Here is a 20939-nt window from a genome sequence, read left to right as displayed (position 1 = left end):
TCAATGCATATAAAATAAAATAAAAAAGCAAATATGATAATATTATCGCCCTTGGCAATAATGTAGAGAAATGTATTCCTAAATGCTGTTCATGTCAAATACATCCAGTTATATTTACTAAAGAACATCATGCACTGAAAACCTTCAACGTGTGCAACTCAAGCGTTGTCTGTGTTTGACGACATGAAGTGAAGTGTGTTTCCTGCTGAGTGTGTAGAGAGAAGTGAACACTGTGACCCGTAAACGCAGCGTGAGTGACGGCGTCCTACAGATGGCAGCAGAAACACACCGCAGGAGGAAGAACACGATGAAGAAAGGGGAAGCGACAGAACAGGGGAAGGACTAAATAAAGAATGGCTGCAGACGGAGAGAGAATCGTTGGCTGACGGAGAGGTGTAGATCTTGTCCCACTGCTTTGCTCCATTAGACGGCACAGAAAGAAAAGATAAAGGAGAGAGAGGGAGGAGGTCGATCAAGGGAGCAGCTCTTAATTGCCTCTTCACTCATTAATGCCCACACCTCCACAATCATTAATTACAACAAAGACGACGAGAGAGCAGCTAAATTCAGACACATAATAAATGTAAGGCCTGAATTATGTTGGTATTTTAACTTTTGAATGATTCATTTAATAAATATGGAAATGTATTATGAATATTAATATTATCAGGACAGTTTGTGCTGAATACTCTGCCATTCAAATGTTTGTAGTCAGTAATATTTGCAATGTTTGCAAGTCTCTTATGTTGACCAACTTTTCAATTTTAATTAAAGTAAAAGCATATTAAATTATAAAATGCTATTAAAATTATAAATTATTAAATGCTATTAAAATTATAAATTATAAAATGTTATTAAAAAACACCAATTCTGTTAGTTGGTTGCCTTATTTCTCTAATGTTTGATTACAAAATTTTTGATTACAAAATTCCTGATAAATTTCATAAAATGGATCAAATAGTCATGAAACTGTTTTTGACAGTTAGAAACGGTATTGCGTTGAATACTTTCAGAAATTTTTGTTTTGGAAAAATGCAACAAAATGACCAACCACCGACGGTTATGCATAAAAGTGCATAAAAAATAAAATAAAATAAAAATAGGCAAAGTCCTTGAACATGGAAAGCAATATAAATAATATTAAATTTTGGAAGCAAGTCAAGTTTAATTATATTTCCCCACAAAGATAAATGTTTCATCGTATCCTGCTCTGCAATTTGAGAAGACTGTGGGACAAGAGCAGGACAGAGCCCATTAAGCACAGCACGCTAACCGTTGCAGCTCTTAACAAAAGTAATTCATATTTAACATTAAAAACAATGTTCTAGAACTTTTGTCATGAACTCCCTTCCCCTTTCTCTTTCTCTCTCTCTCACACACACACACCAGATGTATTTACTTCAATTATTGTTATTAACCTAAATATTAAACTAATGTTTTAAGTACACTATAAATGAACTGGTTCTATGCCATTATTTTGACATTCAAACAGAAAAAGACTAAGAGATATCTTATTCTTTAAAAAACTACATAGCAATGAAAGGATTAAACTACAAGCCATCAAGAGTGTAAAATAGACTCTCAAAAACACACAGAGGTAGGAGTGAGATCTGGAACTGTTGTAAACTGTTTACTAGTCAGTTAAGCAAGAAAAATTGACATTTTAAATAAAATCTAAATTGTGACAAAGTTGTGTTTTTTGGAGCAGTAGTTAAAAATGCAGAGGTTGATTTAAAAAAAAAGCACATTCAAACAAAAATAGCCGACTTCCTGTTGGTCGGAGCTAATGACTGTAAATTAGAAAGTTGTCTGGCTCTATGAGAACAACATATATACTGAGTTTAGTGACTGTAGGTAAACAACCCCCAACTTCTTTTTGGTCAAAAAAGGGAAACAAGAAGTGTGTTATAACTTCTACAAAAATTGTGAAGAGATATCTTGAATTAAGTTTATTTTAGAATGGTTTATTTGAATTCAATTAAGTGCATTTTATCAATCCATTTTTGATTCCACATGTTAGTCAATTAAATTCAAATTCACACTCTTGAATAGAAAATCAAAAGGGAGCCTTAAAGGGTTAGTTCACCCAAAAATGAAAATTAAGTCATTAATTACTCACCCCCATGCTGTACCAACCCCGTAAGACCTTCGTTCGTCTTCGGAACACAAATTAAGATATTTTTGATTAAATTTGAGAGCTGTACTACCACATTGGCTCCTAAGGGACTACCTCTTGACGGCCCAGAAAGTCAATGAAGAAAATGTTTAAATATCCCAAGTGACTACCGTGGCTCAACTATAAGTTTATCAAGCGACGTGAATACTTTTTGTGCGAAAAAACAAACAAAAATAACGAGTTTATTCGACTATTTCTTTTCTTCCTTGTAGGCCAGAAACGAGATTTCTCGCATGCGCGAGAATTGCGATCTGCTTACACCAGCTTACACTACTTCTGACCGCAATTTTCGCGCATGCGTCGTGGAAATCTAAGGAAATCTCGTTTCTGGCCTACAAGGAAGAAAAGAAATAGTCGAATAAACTCGTTATTTTTGTTTGTTTTTTCGCACAAAAAGTATTTGCGTCGCTTGATAAACATATAGTTGAGCCACGGTAGTCACTTGGGATATTTAAACATTTTCTTCATTGACTTTCTGGGCCGTCAAGAGGCAGTCCCTTAGGCAGCCAATGTGGTAGTTATACAGCTCTCAAATTTAATCAAAAATATCTTCATTTGTGTTCCGAAGACGAACGAAGGTCTTACGGGGTTGGTACAGCATGGGGGTGAGTAATTAATGATTTAATTTTCATTTTTGGGTGAACTAACCCTTTAATTTCTCAAATTCAGAATTTTGTCCAACCTGGCACACACACATACACACACACACACTGGGTTCCGATGTTTTATGGGGACATTCCATAGGCATAATACTAAGGCTCCTAAACCTATCACAAAAAAACTTTTCAAAAAAGATAATTCTGTATGATTTATAGGCTGTTTTCTCATAGGGACCAACAAAATGTCTCCACAAGGTCGACATTTACTGGTCTGGTAGTAGTATTACTATACTGGTGGGGACAGTTGGTCTCCATAACGTATACCAGGACACACACAGACACACACACCATCCCCCTCACCTGCTCTTAAGGTGCTGGATGCTGCCCAGGCATTTGAACTGTCCGTTCACCATGATGGCCATACGCGTGCAGAGCGCTTCACACTCCTCCATGCTGAAAGCATACAGACACACATATTTGAACACATGGCAGCATTAGGAAAGGTTTCCACTGACTGTTTTCATCTAAATCTGGCTGTTCCTCAGCATGAATCTCTGGAGAAACACCATCAAAGCATCAGAAACCCCAGAGCTCAGGATCCGCTTCCAACCACATTCAAATGAGACTCATTATGAAGCACATGAAAGCCTTTCACCTGCACAGCCAGCCAATGAGACCGAGTCAGAAAAACAAAACGATTTGCTGCCAAATCGTGGGACAAACGTACATTAGCTCAATCTCTAAGCTGTCATATTGCCAGGGAGCGACACATTGCATCAATTAGAGAAAGATGAGACCCTCCCTTTACATACAAACATATCAGTAACTGACATAATAAAGGTTCACAGATGAGACAGAAGTCATACAAGCTCTATACATTAGACATGAAGATTTGAACTTTATGAAATATGCTCATAAGTCATGTTTATTAAAAAGTTAGACCAGGAACAAGATAGAGCAGAGGTGAAATGCATGTGAACATGTATGTAATATGTATACGTAATTTATTGTTACGACCCCCGAGTTAGTCTAGGGGTTCGGGAGTCCAACATTTTAAATGTGGCATTATAGAAGAATATACATAATTATAATAATAATGTTTGATTATATGATTTATCGGTTTTTAATTCATGTTGGATAAAATGAGAACTAAACTGAGATTCAATGTCATATCCAGATAACTAGGTAAGAGATTTGACATATATAAAAAAGGAATTTATAATACATAATAATGAAAATATACAATGTTTTGCTCTCCCATAGCAATCCGTGGTAGTAGTAAATTATTTTAATATAAGCAATATGACACAAGTAGGAGTGCGATATGACTCTATATCAGCAGCACTGCTGTGATTCAGCCGTATAGGTAATCACAGCCATGCTTATATAGAGCCATATCGCACAACTACAAGTGTGATGTTGAGTTTATACAACAGTTTGACAGCACTGTTTACAAGTTTGTAAATAAATAAGAAACAACGGAGTGTATTAAAAAGCCCTCTTATGTGTGGAGCTACTTCCTTTTGCTACAGATTCAAATCTCCAGTTGACAGTTTAACAGTTGAGCCCAAGACTCCGTCACTAAATTGAAAATGTCACTTTAGAACTTGCAACCGAGGAACACTGAGTTGCTTTATTGAAGCTATTTTATTTTTTCTTATTCCATGGTTTATCTGAATACTCGATTCTGATTGGCTGGAAGTTGTGCAATAAAACAGACACCTGCATCGATGGGTGTTTGTGTGAGGGGGTTATGAGACATTTGATAGGCAGTGTTGTGCAAGTTACTTCCAAACTGTAATACATTAGGTATTACTTGTTACTGTTATTTAAAAGTAATTCATTACCTTACAATTTTACTCTCCCAGAATTGTAATGCGTTACATTACTCATGTATTACTTTTGAGTTACTTTCACCAAAATAACTAAGTAGAACTTAACTTTTGGGCTGTAACGATAAGCAATATGAAACCGAAATCACGATTCGCCACACGACTCAGATCCACAAACCTACAGAATCGCGACACACCTCTTCCAACTCCAGCGTTATTCTCCTTACCGTCCAGATCCAATGCTGCCTTATCTTTAAATTAGGCTATTAGTATTATTTGAAGTTAACATTATAAAATACGTAGACCTACACCACAAAACTAGTTGAGGATAAATTATTTAAAATTGGGGAAGTCCAGCATTATGGACATGTCATTTGCAGTCAAAACTTGAAATAAAAATTCTCAGAAAATACATGTATTGAAACGTATATAGGCTACTTCCTTAAAGGACTCCAGACATTAGACAAATATCAGTCTATGTTTTATTTTTAATATTAGGGAAAAGACACACATTCATGCGTGACAAAAAAATAGGAGGCAAAAAATTCTGTTAATTACACTGCGCAAATCGGATGAGGAAGGGTTGGCTCTCCAGTCTCCATAGAACTTAAAATATTCATTTTATTTTAGTTTTCGTGTTCGCATTTATGAGGAAAAAACAATGTTACAGACGCGACCGCTCTGAACTGGCACTAAAAGACTGCTTTAAAACTTTCACACAGTCTGTTGCCTTTAAGAAGTAAAAGCAGACATTACACTGTAATACAACTGTAATACAAGCCTCACTGAACATGCAACGAGTAAAATATTACTGAAAATTGATTAGTAATGCCTTACACTACTGCGTTACAGCAAAAAGTAATATGTTACAGTAATGTATTACTTTTGTAATGCGTTACTCCCAACACTGTTGATAGGTCATAACTTACAAAATATGAAACTTTCCAGAGCGAATGTATCTACAGTACCACATGGCTACGCATTTGACTTCAGGTAGTGTATGTTATAGTTGCTGCATTTAAAAACAAGTCTATGCTAGTTACCTGTGTGAGGTGAGAATAACAGATCTCCCCTCCTTGATCACACTGAGGATACAGTCCCACAAAAAACGGCGGGCCTTGGGGTCCATACCTGTGGTGGGCTCATCCTGCACACACACACACACAGGACAATGAAGTATTGTGAAACAGTATGCATTATGTAGTGAGAAAGATTTCAAACAGCAGTTTACTACAGTGCAGTGCTGTCACAAGACCTTATTATTTTGCTTATTTAAAGTCAAGTCACATTGATGGGTAACACTTTACAAGGTTTTATTTGTTAACGTTAACTAGTTTAGTTAACGTGACCAAACAATGAACAATACTTATAAAGCAGTTATTAATCTCAGTTAATGCAAATTTTAATTGCATTAACAACATGTACTTACTATATAATTATGCACAATTTATGGTTATTCCTACAGTACGTACATGTAACGTGTAAAAAGGACACTATAAAACAAAGTGTTACCAAAATGTGCATATTATATAAAAAAAAACATGTGCTATTTATTGCACTAATAATAAGATAAGAGTGTTAAAATGCAATTCCAAACAAGATGTACATTGGATGTAGAAATGGATAACGTGTAGCCTGGATGCCAGCCCGAACTCCGCCCACAACATTTTTTGGACGGGAAGTTCGGTCTGGACTCGATCCATTGAGGAGTAATTATGATCGGTTCAGAAATCATCGGGCCAATCAAATTGCCAAGGCGGGCTTTATACGATGATTGACAGGTGGTCTTCAGTAACGTAATCCTCACGTCATCAAAGTGCGCTTGTCGAAGATGACTGCAGCTGGAGAATTGAGATGTATAAGGTGTTTCTCAATGTCAAGGATACTTCCTTGGCAGGACGGGTCCTTCCAAGTCATTTCCTTCAGAGGCTAGGCAAGGGTCCTCTTTAGCGTTCGGAGAACATGTAAATGGAACAGGCTAGCAAGTGCACGTCATTGCGTCATTACATCAGTGAAAGGTCCGCTTCGGCGCTGCAAAAATCATTGTGCTGGTGTACTGCACTGTTTAAATACACTTGACAGTCCTTATTTTGTCTTGTCAGTCCTCATAGAAATAAATAAATAAAGGGATAATGTATAACCAGGCGGTTGTTATAGTGAATACAACCCCGCAAACTCTAAAGCAGAGGGGTCTTGATCAGCCGGTTGTATTCGCTGTAACAACCGCCTCGCTATACATTTTCCCACTTATAACATGGCTACCTACCAAATAAATCAATAATTTGACACAAAATATTGATTTAAAAAGGAGTTTATTCATTCGAAAACGATTATATTACCGGAGTTAACAGAACTACCTCCATAGCAACATGATCTAACGTTAGCTGTTAAAACACATGCAATTGTAAAATATGTGACCAACAAAAAAGGCTATGAAGTAAAAATTAAAAAGTTAATCACCAGTAAAAGGGAACAGCTTTAAATCCCCTAAGCAAATTTGAGCCGATATTTTAAATAGTTTAACAAACATTAAATAAATGGCTAAACTGAAATTATACTTGCTTACATTTGAAAGCATATTGCCGTTATCACTCCGACTCCGCTAACGGTCGACATTTTTTTTATTTTTTGAACAAGATAGCAAAGCTGCGCATAGGATTGTGGGTGATTTAAGAGCGAGAAGGCTACACATATGCATCCTTTCCTGTGTATGGGATATTTTCCGAACGAAGGACTCAGTCCTTGGTTGAAATTCTGAGGATCCTTGACATTGGAACAGTCCTTCGACGGACGTCGATGACGTAGCATCCTCGAAATTCCGGCTTCCGAGGATCCTTCCTTGACATTGAGAAACGCCTATAGATTCAGCTGTCGCGTCTTTTGTAAAAAAAAAAAAAATCGACAGCGCATTCATTTTAATAGACAAACAGAGAACTGCAATCAAGGCATTTGTTGATCGGAAAGATATTTTTGGCGTCCTTCCTACATGATTCGGGAAAAGCGTAACTTATCAGCTGGTTCTGATGGTCGTTAAGAAGATGGGTCGTAATTAAAAGCCTGTGATTGTTGTGGTTTCTCCTTTGGTGGCACTCATGGAGAAGTAAGTAAAAGAAGTAACACTCGTTATTTAACTTCTAAAATAAATAAAGTAGGCTACGTTCTGTATTTATAAAAACTGCGCTATGCAAAGGAGTTGACTTATGCGTTGCTTATGCATTGTTTTTTTTTTGTCCTGGTTCGGTTACGACACGCCTCATAATCAAAGCCCAATGGAGGAGTTTCAGACTCATATTCTTTCTTGAATACGAGTATGACGAAGTCAGGCTAGATAACGTGATCTTTGACCCTGAATCAGAGAATCATTACATGACGACATCCCTCCGTCCTCTGCAGTGTTTCAGAGCGGGACGGACACGCTGCGAGCACCTGCCTCGTAATTCTGCCTTTAATTAGCATCCGCAGAGAGTGAATCAGGAGTTATTCTGCAGGTTATGAACGTGGATTACTTCATTCGAGCCTCCGTCAGGCAGAATGAGATTTTAATGCCAGCAAACAGAGGCGCGTGTGTGCGGAATGTAAAATCTCGCTTGGAAATACATTAGAAATGTCCCACGAGTGACCTGGAGTGCTGTGTTCTTTTCTTCTTTAATCTTTTCTATCGTTATTCTGCTCTTCATTTTATCTTTAATCCTCAAGGACGTTCTCTCCCGTCTGTGTGTGTGTGTGTGTGTGTGTGTGTGTTTATTTTGTGGATAAAAATGTCCCTAGGAGTGAGCTACATCTGAAAGAAAAATGTCCTTTCAGAGACAAGGTAAAAATGAATAATAACGAAATTCATTCAGCTCAAATCATAGTTTCATTAATGTTTTCAGTCACAATTTGCAATAGGTTTCATTAACATTAACACGCTAATGCATTAGAAGAACATGAAAGAACAATGAAAATACTTCTAAAGCATTTATTAATCTTGCAAATTTTAGTAGACTTAATACTATTTAAGGTACCATTTATATAGCACCTTTAAATAACATGGATGTTGGCCAAAGCGCTTCACAAGTAGAGCAAAATACACACATTGTAAAACAGAACATATCAAAATTCCAACCAAAAACCAAAAGATAGTCATAACCTGGTACATCACAAAAACTGCAACCCCATAGCATTTAAAACGTGCATACAAAATATTTTTCATATAAATTAATGCGTTAACTAACAATCAAACTCAGTTTGGACTTGTTTTTACTATTCCCCGGTTGAATTTGTTTTCATGGTTGGTATATCATTTAACTAATGTTAGATGTGTTGTAAACTGTTCTCTTCGTGTGGATTATTGCCTGTGGATTTATTACCGCCTTTTGCCTTCACCCATGTGTGTGTGTGTGTGCATTCTACAACACAGCATTGTGACAACAAACAATAATTAATGTGACCACATTGTAAAGTGTTACCTATTTTACAATAAGGTTGGATATGTTCACTACATGTATTCTAAAGGATAAAATGTATATATATATAAAGGATTTATTAAAGGGTTAGTTCACTCAAAAATGAAAATTAAGTCATTAATTACTCACCCCCATGCTGTTCCAACCCCGTAAGACCTTCGTTCATCTTCGTAACACAAATAAAGATATTTTTGATTGAATCTGAGAGCTGGATCAGTCCTACATAGACTGCCTAAGGGACCGGCCCATAAAAAGTCATTAAAGAAAAGGTTTAAGTATTCCATGTGCCTACAGCGGCTCAATTATAAGTTTATCAAGCGACGAGACTACTTTTTGTGCGGAAAAAAACATAAATAACGACTTTATTCGACTATTCCATTACTTCCTTATGGGCGCATGCGCGAGAACTGAGACAAGGACGTTCTCATTCGTCTACTTGTTACCGGCTGCTCACCGCTTAGGAGTTTTACCGCCCCCTACCGTATAAGATGATGTGCTGATATAGCTGGAAGCGCAAAACTTTCTGTTTACAAGCAGAGGAAGATGCGCGCTGTACATACGCTTTTCAATTACCATATTTTCCGCACTATAAGGTGCACTTAAAAGCCTTTAATCTTGTCAAAAAACGACAGTGTTCCTTATAATCCGGAGCGCCTTATATATGGATCATCATTTTATACGGTAGGTGGCGATAATACTCCTAAGCGGTGAGCAGCCGGTAACAAGAAGTAGACGAATGAGAACGTCCTCGTCTCAGTTCTCGCGCATGCGCCCATAAGGAAGTAATGGAATAGTCGAATAAAGTCGTTATTTATGTTTTTTTCACACAAAAAGTATTCTCGTCGCTTGATAAACTTATAATTAAGCCGCTGTAGGCACATGGAATACTTAAACCTTTTCTTTAATGACTTTATGGGCCGTCAAGAGCCAGTCCCTTAGGCAGTCTATGTAGGACTGATCCAGCTCTCAGATTCAATCAAAAATATCTTTATTTGTGTTCCGAAGATGAACGAAGGTCTTACGGGGTTGGTACAGCATGGGGGTGAGTAATTAATGACTTAATTTTCATTTTTGGGTGAACTAACCCTTTAATCCTCTTTACAGCTAAAATGTACCAATACATTATTAAACTTTATTAAGCTAGCATGAACAGTCATATTTGTGTTGACTGACGTTAACAAAGATTAATAAACACTGTAACAAATGTATTTCTCATTGTGAATATTAGTTACAGAAATACATCATCAAATATTAACCAATGGGCCCTTATTGAAAAGTGTTACCAAGTTCTCTTCTAGGCGTAGGGTTATCGGTGAGAATAGTTTCAAATCTACAAATAAATGTATGGTGCCTCAAGAAAAACAAAATAAGGTTTGCAGATACATATATAAAGAGGTTTACTTTGTGGAATCACATGTGCACTAATTATTATTTATAGACCTACATGCACTGTATCCCTGCTCCTTTTCATCGCTGCACTCATTGTGTTGAGCATGAAGAAAAGATCTTACAGATTTATGAATAAAATCTTCCCGGTCTACTGGTATTTGTTATGACTCTTTCAGAGGAAGAATATACGGAGGACATATAGGGGCACAGAAGGTCTAAATGTTCCAGCACATTCATATAGACCATTTTGCAAGATGTAAACAACACTGGTCCAGAAGCACTTTCTGTTTCAGTTTGTAATTGTTTTCTTTATTTCACATGTAAAGAAAACATCTTAAAGATGTTTGTTTAACTTTTTGATTCAGTTTTATATGTTCTGTTGGTTGTATTTTATCCCAGCTTGTGTTAAAAAAACTGAAACAAGAAGTGCTTCTGGACCAGTGTTGTTTACATCTTGCAAAATGGTCTATATCAACCCGATCTCACGACCAAGTCGTACGAATTCGACGAATGATTCAAAAGTGGCTAATTCGTAACATTTCATACGACCTCACTCGTGCGAATTAATACGATTTTGCTAAATCGTACATATTTTACGAATTGGCCAATTCGTATGAATTCGCACGAATGACCTACCCCTTACCCCGCCCCTAAACCTAACCATCACGTGGGTTTAGACAAATCGTACGAATTAGTACGAGTGAGGTCGTACGAATTAGCCACTTTTTAATCATGCGTCGAATTCGTACGAATTGGTCATGAGATAGTGTTGTCTATATATATATATGGAAAGGCCACCCACTTTCTCCTCCAGCCAATTAGAACAGAGCTCTGCGCTAATACCCACACGACTCTGACTATCTAAAGCGACAAGAGAGTTTGGAAAATCAAGGTTTGTTTTGTTTACAGTCTGCTGTTAGATAGGTTTGCACTGTTAGCACTTACACAAGTCATATAGGCTTAATCATTTCTGTGGGTGTGAATAATCAGTGTGAACAAACAAACTAGAGAACCTGCAATGTAGGTATACATAAATGGGCATCAAATTTTCACATCTTGATAATGGCTGGAGCTTTTCTGATTGTACTAGCATTAAAAACAGGCTGAAAGATTTTTGTTTGGTTTTTAGTTTATTTGTTAACAGAGATGTCAGTGAAATTACATTTCTCGGGATGTTGGGAAATACACCGTAAATACACTGCGAACGGTTTTATTCTTTCTGTATGATTTCTGCTCTACTGTGCATCACATCACTAGATTATATAATCAGCCCATTAGAGAGAATGATCATTGTGCTGCTATATGTCATATGCGTCTTTAATTCCTGTCTAATAATAGCTAAAGGTGAAAACTGAAATAGAAAGACATTTATGTTCTTTGTTGAAGACATAATATATAATTATTTTAGAGTGGGAGAAATAAAAAGACTGACACTAGGTGTTAAACAGACCACTGGTGTAGTTCTCACTGTGCCATTTATTATGCTTTTCTGCATTCATAGCATAATATCCTGTTATGACATACAGCTGTACTGAAAGCACAATGAGCTGCATATTAGTTGAAATTGCCCCCTATACCCTTAAACAGGACTCTTTAGGTCTAATCTTATCACATGGAATCAATGCAGGTGCTGTTGAAATTCTGCAGCAGAGCGATGGCATCTCATACTCCATTTAACCAAGGCTGCAAAGCCGACAACATGTTACGAATATGGTAGAACTATCACTTCTACTTCTATAAATATTCTTCCTGATCAGTTTAATCTCCTCAGCATCCCAGGTAGCTTAGAACTCAATTTTGCAAGAGAATCTATTGACTCCAGCACATTAAAGACAGTTGCTATTTTGCACTTACATAAGATTAAATAAAATAGTCCAATGCCCTGGTGCGTTGAGCACACTCAGGCCCTTAAAAGTGCAGCCCCAAAAATTGAGTGCAATTGGAAGTAAACAAAACTAGAGTTTTTTTTGCAGAAAGAAAGCATTATTGCATACAGAAAGGCCTTAAAAACTGCAAGATCTGCTTATTTTTTGACTCTCTAAGAAGAAAACAAACACAACCATAGCTATTTATTTGATACAGTGGCTAAATTAAAAAGAAATAAAGCTTCATACAGCACAGCAGTAATGACTTTATGAACTTCTTTACTTGCAAGATTGATAATATTAGACAACCGTCAGCCACAGTATCGCATCAGATAGTCCATGAGGTCAATTCATTCATAGCTATAGGAGAGGAAGAATTATCTAAAGTCATTGAATAATCTAAATCACCAACATTCATGTTGGAACCTTTACTGACAAAGCAACTGAAAGAGATACTTTCAGAGTTCCTCTTCTTAAAATCATTCATTCATTTTTTTCACGTACATACAACTTTTAAGCTAGCTAGTATTAAACCTCTTATTAAAAAAACGCAACTTGATACTAGAGAATCTCAATTACAGGCCTTTCTCGAACCTTTTCTTCTGTCAAAAATAGTAAAAAAGGTAGTATCTTCACAACTGTGTTCTATTTTAGACAAAATAAATGGTATCAGTGAGGATTTCAAGTCAGGATTTAGACTATATAATAGTATTGAGACTGCTCTTATTAGAGTTACAAATTATTTGCTCTTATCATCCGATCTTGGTTGTTTCTCTCTAATAGTGTTAGTGGATCTTAGAGCTGCATTTGATACTATCGACCACAGCATTCTTTTGAATAGACTAAAATTATGTTGGCATTAGTGGAATTGCATTGGCATGGTTTAAATCATACTTATCTGACTGTTATCAGTTTGTAGCAGTATATGAAAAGTTGTCATACCGATCACAAGTTCAGTATGGAGTACCTCAAGGCTCAGTACTAGGACTGTTGTTTTTTACCCTGTGCATTCTTCAATAGGAGATATCCATTAGGATGCATGGTGTTACAGTATTCACTGTTGTGCTGATGATACTCGGCTATATTTCGTCACGCACCGATGAAACATACCAAATCACGAAATTAACGGAATGCATAGCTGATTTAAAAAAAAAATGGATGACTAGTATTTTCCAAATACTTAATTCTGGTAAGGAAGAGAATTTTTTTTATCCATTTTATCCTCATTTTATCCTTTTTTTCCCTCTTACTGTTATGTTTTTTTTTTGTACTCATTTGTAATTATATTGCTTCCTTAATAAAAAATAATAATAATAATAATAATAATTCTGGTAAGGAATTGTAAACACCTCTCATTGTCCACTCTACTCATGCGCTCATCGAATATGTCTGTGATTGGCTACAATGATCAGGTCTTCAAATACATCAATGACTCTTCATCAAGCACTTACACGGATACACACTGGCACGTTTGAAAACAGGCTTTTTTTGAAAACAGGTCTGCTTTTGCGTTCAAACGCTCCTGTGCGTTGATCATTGTAGCCAATCACAGACATATCCGATGAGTGCATAAAAACAGTAGCCAATCAGAGGCGTTTATGATTACGCTCAACAGCGTTCAAAGCGGCACATTTTTTAAATTGCAGTACCGAGTTGGTACAGAAGTCTGTACTTTTGACAACACTATTCCAAGGTTTAATGTAGTCAGCCGTATCCAGATCAAATGGAGGACCTGCGCCTAGACACGACCACAATGCATCCCTGAAGTGTAGTGGTGTAATGTAATGAAGTAATAATACTTTGTTACAGTACTTAAGTATTTTTTTTAGAGAATCTGTACTTTACTTGAGTTTTTATATTTCCTTTAACTTTGACTTTTTCTCCACTACATTTCCTAAATAAAATGTATACTTCTACTCCAATACATTTCCCCAAATCATATTCGTTACCTACTACAATATAAAGTAGGAAGAACACAGACTGGAAGCAAGCATGTTTCGTGTGTGTGACTGCATTCAAACGCCTGTGGCGTGCAAGGGTTTCTATTTCCAACATGTTTTTGAAGAGTCAAAGATTCTAGCCAATCACAGGTTATCTCGGTTAAAAGCAATGGCCAATCAGAGGTGTTTACTGTAAGTTTGAATCCACTCTGAACAAGGTTTTTGTTTAATGCAAGTTCACAGGCTGGTTTCTACACGATCTTAAATCCTCTCATTATAACACCAAAGAATAGGCATGATGTAAATAAGAGATTCATTATGCAGTGTGTAGCTACATTCATTGATTATAATAATATTTTCGAATGATTGAGAAAGCTCAGTCAGTCGTGCTATAAAGGGAGCTTTTTGCTTGCTTTCTGTATATAAATAGGTTAACCATAATCCATTAAACATTTGAAGAAGGTTTTGGTTGTTTCAAGAGGACCAACGTCCACTTATACTGCAAAGTCTCAGGAGTGACAAACACATTTAATTATGCGAGTGAATCCGCTAAATTGTTCCACGAGTTCCTCTCAATGGTTAGAGAATACTAAAAGTATTAAACTAACTACTAAATACTAATACAATTTAATGATACAACATTAAATTGTGTGATCAAGGTTTATATATATATATATATATATATATATATATATATGCAAATTTACATGACAGAGTTTAGAGAGAAATATTTCATCTTATTGCTGGAGCTGCTAATTTGATAAATTTCAAATGATTATTAAACAAAAATCATACACTATGAATTTATAGAATATGGATCTTCTTTTTAAATCAAAAAATATATATATATTAAAGGGTTAGTCACCCAAAAATGAAAATTCTGTCAGTATTTACTCACCCTCATGTTGTTCCAACCCCGTAAGACCTTCGTTCATTTCAAGATATTTAAGATATTAAGATCGCTCCTGCATACTAGTCCATAGGCTTCTTGAGGTAATGACACTTGCTGGCATCGAAAAGTCATCAAAGACATCGTTAAAATAGTCCAAGTGACTAGTGGCTCAATTTTAACTTTATCAAACGACGAGAATACTTTTTGTGGGCAAAAACAAACAAAAATAACGACTTTATTTCAACTATTCACTTCCTTCTCTATGGGCCTGTAGTCAGTTAACGTAGTGTGATAGCGTTGAGCTACGTCACACGTAGGCTCACTATTGGACGACGCTGGTCATGTGTGTGATGCGTGTGACGCACAATAACAGAAGCTTACGCTATTAAACTAGTAACCTGACTCAAGGCAGAGGGAGAAATAAACGAATAGTTGAAATAAAGTCGTTATTTTTGTTGTTTTTTGCGCACAAAAAGTGTTCTCGTCGTTTGATAAACTTAAGATTGAGCCCCTGTAGTCACTTGGACTATTTTAACGATGTCCTTTAATGACTTTTCGAGGCCAGCAAGTCATTCCCTCAAGAAGCCTATGGACTAGTATACAGGAGTGATCTTAATATCTTAAATATCTTAATTTGTGTTCCGAAGATGAACGAAGGTCTTACGGGGTTGGAACAACATGAGGGTGAGTAAATACTGACAGAATTTTCATTTTTGGGTGAACTAACCCTTTAAAGGTGCTATATGTATTTTTTAGTGGCCTCTATCAGTGATGTTTCAGTTTGCAACCAATTTTTACAAGAGCGAGCACTCATGTTACACGGCCATACTGCAGACTTTCAACACACCCGTGAAAGCATCACACAACATGATGGAAACTCATGTAAACTCCCACTGCAACGTTACAATAATAGGCTACTTTTATCAGCTTGATGTTGAACGTCTCAGGTTACGACTGTAACCTATGTTCCCTGAGAACAGGGAACGAGACAATACGTCGAATGACGCTATGGGGAACGCCTCAGGCGTGACAGGTGTCTGAAATCAAATATCAACTCACAGTAATCAGGTTGACCGGCGACAGCCTGTGCATCATCAGCTTGAATGATGAGCGCGTCAATCTGGATGTATAAGAAGGGCGCCTTGAAACCGTGACAACATCCTATCGTCTGAAGGGACTGTTGCAGGCAGGCCCCGAGGCATGGCAACGAGACGTATTGTCTCGTTCCCTGTTCTCAGGGAACATAGGTTACAGTCGTAACCTGAGACGTTCCCTTTCGAAGGGAACTCAACAATACGTCGAATGACGCTATGGGGAACGAAATACCCACTCCGCCATGCTGAGGGGAGTGCATGCCGAAAGGCAGTGACAACTGTCAGAACCAGTAATTCCAAGGAACACTGAAATCACTCACCCTATGTTACATCGGGCTGTCAGTGACAGCACTCCCTACCGGTCATAGCCCAAGCTAATGAACCAAGAAAAACCAGAACGTAATAACGTGAGTAAATCAGGGCCAGCTCAAAGGCTTTAGGACCACAACTTCAAAATAGAAGGGGTCCCTTCTAGGGAGTGTGGCTAGGGGGCCAAAGGGACCCCCAGCCAGTCACTATTCAGGAGAACACTCCTCCTGAAATGCCCCCAGGCTGGACTGGTGATCTGTACTAAGACACACAGTCTGGCCATAGCCTGTCCGTCCAAGACAGGGCCTCTGGAAATTGCCTAGCAAAGGCATCCAAAAACTGAAGGCCCGCGAAGCTGGCGGAAACAATCGAGTTTCGGATCACAGAGACGGGATCCTCCGGAGAGTGTGACTCAACCTCGAACCAATGGGAATCGTACACTCAATCCACGAGTTTCCACCCAGTGCTCGCTTTTGAGCACTGAGGAAGTAAGAGAGGGATCAAAATCAGGAAGGTCAAAGAGACCTAAGACCTGATGACCCCATGTGTGGGGAGCTCCGATACATGAGGGCTCATGTCAGGAAGGCCGTACGTTGTGCGGCCTGAAACCCAACGACCACAGCATGTGGAAGCTCATCCTTCAGGAAAGCCAGAGGCTAGAACCTGACAGACCCACGATGTGGGGCTACCTTCGAAAAAGGTCTAATGAGACCTAAAACCACCAGTTGTGGGAGATAGCTCAAACAAGGGAAGTGCCTGTCGTAATGTATTGCGACAAAGACACATCTAGAGTGGGACCCAAAGTGAAGAACCGGAGTCTGAACCACATAAGAAGGGACCGAAGCATACTGCGCGTGACCCTCACCATAAGAAATGGATTTTGAAAAGTGCACAAGACATCTCGTCGGGTGACTTACCACAATAATAGGTGAAGTATGGGTTTGTGTACTTCACTCTGAATTCAGGAAGGCCTGGTGAGGCCTGTAACCCAGCAACCACAATATGTGGGAGCTCATACCCAGGAAGGCCTGTTGAGGCCTGTAACCTGGCGATCACAGTGTGTGGGAGCTCATGACCAGGAAGGCCTGGGAAGGCCTGTAACCTGGCGACCACATTGGGTGGGAGCTCGTACTCAGGAAGGTCAGTGAGACCCAGCCTGGTGACCACAACCTGTGGGAGCTTACTCCACCAAGTGGAAGCTACTTCTTCCAGAAGTTAGCCAGAGAAGGGTGTCCCTGTAGCCAGTGACAGGACGCCACTTAAAGTGGGACCCAAGGGAAGACCGGGGTCTGAGCCATATAAGAAGGGACCGAAGCATACCACGCGTGACCCTTACCATACAAAATGGATTTTAGAAAGTACACAAGACATCCCGTCATGTGATTTACCACAATAATAGGTGAAGTAGGGGTTAGTGTACTTCACTCTGAATTCAGAAAGGCCGAACTTGAGGCCTGTAACCTGGCAGCCACAACAAGTGGGAACCCATAATCAGGAAGGCCTGACAAGGCCTAACACCCGATAGTCCCAATGCATGGGGAGCTTACATTCAGGAAGGCCGCTGAAGCCTGCAGCCTGACATGTGAAGACTCACCACTACAACTTAGCGACCACGAAAAGTGGGGTTTTCACATTCAGGAAGGCCTGGTGAAGCCTGCAACCTGACATGTGACAACTCACAACCAGGAAGGCCAATGAAGCCTGAAGCCTGGTGACCACAGAGTGGGAGCAAAGTGCTCAGGGAAGGTGGTGAGGCTGTAGTCTGGCTACCGCATCATGTGGGAGCCCACATTCAGGAAGGCTGGGTGAGGCCTGTAAACTGACTACCACAGTATGTGGGAACTCATAACCAGGAAGGCCCCTTTGAGGCCTGTAACCTAGCAACCACCATGTGTGGGAGCTCATCACCAGGAAGGCCTGGTGAGGCCTATAACCTGACCACCACAGTATGTGGGAACTCATAACCAGGAAGGCCCCTTTGAGGCCTGTAACCTAGCGACCACAATGTGTGGGAGCTCATAACCAGGAAGGCCTGGTGAGGCCTGTAACCTGGCGACCACAGTATGTGGGAGCTCATAAACAGGAAGGCCTGGTGAGGCCTGTAACCTGGCGACCACAATGTGTGGGAGCTCATAACCAGGAAGGCCTGGTGAGGCCTTTAACCTGGCGACCACAGTACGTGAGAGCTCGTATCCTGGTGACCACAGTATGTGGGAGCTCATAACCAGGAAGGCCTGGTGAAGCCTGTAACCCAGCGACCACAGCATGTGGGAGCTCATAACCAGGAAGGCCTGGTGAAGCCTGTAACCCAGCGACCACAGCATGTGGGAGCTCATAACCAGGAAGGCCTGGTGAGGCCTGTAACCTGGCGACCACAATAAGTGGGAGCTCATAACCAGGAAGGCCTGGTGAGGCCTGTAACCCGGCAACCACAGTATGTGGGAACTATAACCAGGAAGGCCCCTTTGAGGCCTGTAACGTAGCGACCACAATGTGTGGGAGCTCATAACCAGGAAGGCCTAGTGAGGCCTGTAACCTGGCGACCACAGTATGTGGGAGCTCATAACCAGGAAGGCCTGGTGAGGCCTGTAACCTGGCGACCACAGTATGTGGGAGCTCATAACCAGGAAAGGCCTGGTGAGGCCTGTAACTTGGCGACCACAGTATGTGGGAGCTCATAACCAGGAAGGCCTGGTGAGGCCTGTAACCTGGCGACCACAATGTGTGGGAGCTCATAACCAGGAAGGCCTGGTGAGGCCTTTAACCTGGCGACCACAGTATGTGGGAGCTCATAACCAGGAAGGCCTGGTGAAGCCTGTAACCCAGCGACCACAGCATATGGGAGCTCATAACCAGGAAGGCCTGGTGAGGCCTGTAACCCGGTGACCACAATCAGTGGGAGCTCATAACCAGGAAGGCCTGGTGAGGCCTGTAACCTGGCAACCACAGTATGTGGGAGCTCCCACAGATGTCTCTCCGTGGCCACCATAGCACCGACAGAACAGCAGATTGCTTGGTGGCCCGGAGTCCCGCAACAGATCGGTCTGGTAGGCCTGAGGACCACAAGGGCGTGCAGAACCGCACCTGCCTGACCTGCTGCCGTGTACGCTCTGTCATTCAAGCATGAAGATGTCTTGAGCAGCTTGGATGACAGGGTCAGAGCTCTTAGTGAAGAGGACCAACCAGAGACGAGATAGTTAGCCAACGTCTCGTCCACTGGACGCCTCGACACTTATCCGTTCTCCACGGCTCCCTCCACAGCAGCGAAACTAGCCCGCTGATGCAGATAGAGACGTGAGGAGAACGGATTCTTCCATACCCTCTCGATCCCAGCGTGGAGATCGGAAACGAATGGAAGGCTCATCCGGGCTGGTGGCTTATGGGTGGGGAGGAACCAGCCATCCAAAATACCATGAGCGGGTTCCTCCCAGACGCGCCTCCACTGCAACAGCAATCTGTCTGAGGCGCGCCCCATAATGTCAACCAGCTCAGCGTACACTGGGCAGGAGGGCTGAAATGATTCGGTCTCAACCAAACTGACATCCTTTTCTATATATATATATATATATATATATATTACAGCCAACTCCTGCCCTGCCCAAAGAGAACAGTTACAGATTCACCAAAGAGAGAGAGCGCTCATTTTCTCTCTTCTTAGATGTTCAACATTTAATCTGTAACTCACCCTCGTCAGCTGGTAGATCATCCGCGAGGTTAACGCCCCTCTCCCGATAATCTGCCAGCTCCATCTGAAAGCTCCACGAGCTCAACCGCCACTGAGCCTCAGCCCGAGCGGGAACCGGAACCGCGGGGTTCAGATGCCGCGCCCACTTCCCTCGAGAAGTGGGTCAGACGAGAGCAGAGAGTTCTGAAAGGAAAACTCTCAGTTCGCGCAAAAAACTCCCTCGAGAGCTTCCCGCACATGCTCTTCTTTCAGGCAGAACACGCACAGATCGTGTGAATCCTCCGGTGTCAAATATCTGGACACAAGTCGGCACACTCGCGCAAAGTGTTTCTCCACGTCTCTGCGCGCTTAATCGTTGATACTATCACACAGACAAACAGTCCCTGAAGACGAAAAGATGTTGTCACGGTTTCAAGGCGCCCTTCTTATACATCCAGATTGACGCGCTCATCATTCAAGCTGATGATGCACGGGCTGTCGCCGGTCAACCTGATTACTGTGAGTTGATATTTGATTTCAGACACCTGTCACGCCTGAGGCGTTCCCCATAGCGTCATTCGACGTATTGTTGAGTTCCCTTCGAAAGGGAACTAATGCTCCATGCTCGTACAATGATAACTTTACATTTGTGGTGTTATCTTGCATTAGGTATTTTATTTACTATTCATGTATCTTTCACATCAGCATTGTCAACATAGGTGAATGTATAATAT

At 40.1% G+C, this 20939-nt stretch overlaps 1 protein-coding gene across 2 annotated transcripts in view; it reads right to left on the bottom strand.

The window, feature by feature from the left end:
• Positions 1-20939, bottom strand: part of LOC120477781 (phospholipid-transporting ATPase ABCA1) — a 265488-nt gene that overhangs the window by 9805 nt on the left and 234744 nt on the right. For both annotated transcript variants that reach the window (XM_039669594.2, XM_089126189.1), the window contains exons 47-48: positions 5651-5754; positions 3136-3228 (exon numbers count right to left, since the gene is read on the bottom strand). In XM_039669594.2, coding sequence (XP_039525528.2) covers positions 3136-3228; positions 5651-5754 — 197 coding nt within the window. The remainder of the gene's footprint in view (positions 1-3135; positions 3229-5650; positions 5755-20939) is intronic.

Source organism: Pimephales promelas, chromosome 1 (genome assembly GCF_988280905.1).
Source record: "Pimephales promelas chromosome 1, fPimPro1.hap1.1, whole genome shotgun sequence".
NCBI classification, from domain to species: Eukaryota; Metazoa; Chordata; class Actinopteri; order Cypriniformes; family Leuciscidae; genus Pimephales; species Pimephales promelas.
This window is presented reverse-complemented; position numbering and strand designations above follow the sequence as displayed.